The 3858-nt window shown below is 50.8% G+C and overlaps 1 protein-coding gene across 1 annotated transcript; it reads left to right on the forward strand.

Annotated features, from left to right (window-relative positions):
* Nucleotides 1–328: 328 nt before the first annotated feature.
* LOC119825073 (CD209 antigen-like protein E) lies at nucleotides 329–3410 on the forward strand. The gene is made up of 8 exons (XM_038345689.2): nucleotides 329–481; nucleotides 604–684; nucleotides 794–877; nucleotides 1237–1299; nucleotides 1584–1658; nucleotides 1902–2053; nucleotides 2477–2589; nucleotides 2948–3410. Exons 1-8 carry the CDS (start codon nucleotides 442–444, stop codon nucleotides 3087–3089), a joined length of 750 nt encoding a protein of 249 aa, XP_038201617.1. The 5' UTR covers nucleotides 329–441; the 3' UTR covers nucleotides 3090–3410.
* Nucleotides 3411–3858: the final 448 nt, after the last annotated feature.

Consider the following 3858-nt stretch of genomic DNA (forward strand, 5'->3'; position numbering starts at 1 on the left):
GAAATTCTGAGCCCTCTGTTTCTACCTCACAATATGAAGAATGAGTGTTACACACCACCACTTCCAGTTTCTGCAGTGCTGGGAATTGAACCAGGGTCTTGTTCATGCCAGACAAGTACTCTACCTACTGAGCCACATCCCCAAGCCCTCACTGCTCCATTGCACAGCTGAGCAAACCAAGTCCCAGTCCTGGATGTGCCTTGAATAAGGACATTGACATCAAAATATACAGCACTGCTAGAAGGCTGGCACCTTTTAGCTGCGTCAATCAATGCCTCTCGCCCCACACTTTTCTGGGTGACGACGTCCGCATCCTGTTCCCGTTTTTTCCTCCTGAGTCAGAGAAGAATGGTCCTCATATGGGGTGCTCCACAGGGCCATGGGGTTATATAAATCTCAGGGCAGAGAGGGGTGGAGAGTGGGGAGTCAAGCAAGCAGAAGATGGCAGGAGAGCCAGAGCCCCAGCGGCCAAAGAACCATGGTGAGGCTGGGCACCTCTGAATGCTTTCAGGGGAGCTGGATCCAGGATCCAGGGTGATGTGGGCTTGGCCTCCAGCTTGGGGATGAAGGAGGTCAGCTGCTGTGTTCTGTTCCATTATTCAGAGAAGGAGGTCACATTTGAAGTCCAGGACTTTGCTGAGAACAACCATGAGGATCTCATTTGCAATTCCAAGAGCATACCAGGTACTGGGGTGATTCAGGGGCAGAGGTGTTGGGGTGCTCTGCAGAATTAACACAGCAGGGCAGGATTTTCCCCTGGGACTTCAGCTCTGCCCATCTGTCCATCCTGCAGAATATCTGACCCGAGTCCCCTGGCTTCTCCTGCTTCTCATCTCTTTGAGTATCTTTGCGCTGATGTTGGCCACCCTGGTTCAAGGTCAGTCAGGGCTGGGGAAGCGAGGCTGGAATGTGGAATCCTTTTAGGTTATTTTGTTTGTGGCATTTTGTATATTTTTATTTTGTTTGCTATTTTATTTTTGCACTTGTTAAACAAGAACTCTAGCACAGGACACTAATTGAACTTTTAGATTTTTCCTCTGGGATGATCTTTGCCTAGCCCCCAAATTCACCAGAGCTGGGACATCTAAGCTGCACATTCCTCATTCCATCTGTGACCAGGGGCAGTTGACTGTCCCTCTCCAAAATAGGACCCATCCTCCCCTTGTTGCTGGACTTGGCACAGCCAGGTGCCATCAGTGCTCACACAGGGTGTGGGTGTGCTCTTCTCTCTTGCAGTTTCCAGGATTTGTGGATGCCCACAGGGACTGACCTTGGATCAGCAGGGGAGCTCCAGCTTGGGTGAGGGGCAACTGGGGCTCTGAGTGGGAGAGGACTCTGAGGTTGTGTGAGGTGGGCAAGCATGGGCACAGGCATGTTGTGTGTGTGGCAGGATGGGGGAGGCCATGGACCTGTGTGAGGTCCTGTGTCCCGGCAGTGTTTGGACTAACAGGGTCTGAGACTCAGCGTTCTATCCTGTGAAATGGGCTTCTGGGGTCACTGTGATCACCAACAGTGATCTTGTGGGTCCAGTTCTGCACCAGGCACGCAGTTGGTGTTTAATTGTTGCAAACCTCTTCTTGTAGCTGTTCCTCATGAGCTGACACACTTCAGCTTGGAGAAAGTCCAGCAGCAGCTGAATCAGATCAATATCTCTCTGGGTGAGACTCCAGGGCCCCAGTTAGGAGGAAACTGAGGAGTTATCAGAGGGATTGGCATCCACCTTCTGGGGCTTCCACTGAGGCAGGCAGAATAGAGCACAGGGATTGTGACCTGGGTTTGGGGAACACTGAGTTGATAGCTGAAATAGAAGCCAAACCCCAGGCTCTAAGGCCCAAGACAGAGGGGAGAAGGGAACCCAGGAGATGAACTCATGTGCCCCCACTGCCCCGTTTGCTCTGCAGCTGGCCTGTGCCGGCCATGCCCCTGGGAATGGGAGCTCTTCCAGGGAAGCTGCTACCTCTTCTCCCGGACTCTGGGCAGCTGGGAAGCCTCGGCTGCCTCCTGCCAGAATCTTGGAGCCCACCTGGTGATCGTCAACAGTTTTGAAGAGCAGGTGATGGGGCCACCATAATCCTACTGTCTTACCCATCCGAGGCATTGGATTCCAGATTGGAGGCTGTGGGGTGTGGAGGTGCAGGCAGAGGGGACTTCCTGTAGGAAGAACCACATGGCGAGCAGAGGCCCACATGAAAGGCAGCTTAGGTCTGAAGGGAGTCACAGAAGCTTTGAGACATTGTGTGGCTCTCTTGGGACACGCCTAGGAACTAAGATATACATGAAGATATTTCCACATATATGCATTTTAATCCGCACCCACGGCATACATTCGCATGCCAGTCCACACAACTCGACCAGCACTAGGCTTGAGTGCAGAAAAAGCTTGTAGGGGAGGCAGGAAGAGTGGGAATAAGGATGGATGATGGAGGTGTCTTTCTGACTCCTTCCCCCTTCCTCCCACCTCCCCACCTCCACTCAGCAATTCCTCAAATACTTGGACATCAGAAAGAATGAACTCACCTGGATCGGCCTCAGTGATCACAGACATGAAGGTTCCTGGCAATGGGTGGATGGAACCCCATTCGAACTCAGGTGAACACTCAGAATCCATGGCCCAGAGACAGTGGACTGGGAGACGGCCCTCACCCTAAACACAGCCTTTGGTACTGGAACGCACCATGGCTGTTTCAAAAGCAGGACCCCACATCCCTGGGCATTCTTTTCCTTGAGCCTAAAGCCAGTTCCCCAAAATCTGCTTTTCCCTTTGCTGGGATGGTTCTCATGGAGGTGAGGTTAGAACTCACGTTTTACTAAGCCCTGCCCTGGACTCCTGTCCACTGGCTTGGTCCTCAGACTTTGTCCATGAAAGCCCAAGATAGGTACCTCTGCAGTGGCTGGGAGTGGGGCTCTGGACAAGATGGCTGTCTCTGATAACTAGTAATGTTTGCAGCTTCTGGAAAGAGGGGGAGCCCAATAATGACGGGGATGAGGACTGTGTGGAGCTGTCAGGAGATAAATGGAATGACAAAAGATGTACCGCAAAAAACTTCTGGATCTGCGAGAAGCCCTCGGCGCCCTGCCCTGGTCACTGAGGGTCTGAGCTTCCCCTAGGCACACAGGCAACTTGGGGGCACTCTGCTCTAGTTCCAGCCACCTTGTTCATCCCTGGTGTCCCTGCTCTGACTCCCTTGAGATCCCGAGAGAGTCCCTTGAGACACCCTCCCCTTCAGATCTTCCCTCTTCTTCTGTAGATGATCTCAGTTGCTCTTCCCAGCCCATGAACCCCTCAGTAGTCACTGAGTGACTGGGTCTGGGTGTAGCTCAATGACACACAGTTTGCCCAGCGCAAGTGGGTCTCTCTAGAGTTCCATCCTTAACACAGAAATAAAAGAATGAACAAATAATTAAATTCATATATGGTCTGATGTGTTCCATTCCATGGATGCTGCTCTGGACATTATCTTCATTAAAGATGCTTTGAAATATTTGATATTAGCTAGAATATTTGTGCCTACAATACCTTTGAGTTGTGAAGCAATTGTTTTGTTTGTTTGTGACCTTGAACTTGATATGTAGATCAGGCTACCCTTGAACTCACAGAGGTCTGCCTGCTTCTGCCTCCTCAGTGCTGGGATTAAAGACTTGGATCGCTATACCTTGATGAATAAGTTTAAATTTTGGGGAGGATTGGTACTCTACACCCACTGAGCACATTCATGTTCATTTATACTCTCATAGTCTCTCCATGGGTCTCTCTCTCTCTCTCTCTCTCTCTCTCTCTCTTCCATCTCCGCATGTCTCTGTTTCTCTCTGTTCATTCATTAATGAACAATTATTTATTCACAACCCTCCAAATGCCCT

The sequence above is a fragment of the Arvicola amphibius genome, chromosome 10 (assembly GCF_903992535.2).
Source record: "Arvicola amphibius chromosome 10, mArvAmp1.2, whole genome shotgun sequence".
NCBI classification, from domain to species: domain Eukaryota; kingdom Metazoa; phylum Chordata; class Mammalia; order Rodentia; family Cricetidae; genus Arvicola; species Arvicola amphibius.

What these genes read in the sequence shown, in the direction of transcription:
- LOC119825073 (XM_038345689.2), top strand. Translation starts at nt 442, where the DNA reads ATGGCAGGAGAGCCAGAGCCCCAGCGGCCAAAGAACCATG. An exon ending in TCAGATCAATATCTCTCTGG is followed by an intron (nt 1,659 to 1,901) that starts GTGAGACTCCAG and finishes TTTGCTCTGCAG; the next exon opens with CTGGCCTGTGCCGGCCATGC. An exon ending in TCAACAGTTTTGAAGAGCAG is followed by an intron (nt 2,054 to 2,476) that starts GTGATGGGGCCA and finishes ACCTCCACTCAG; the next exon opens with CAATTCCTCAAATACTTGGA.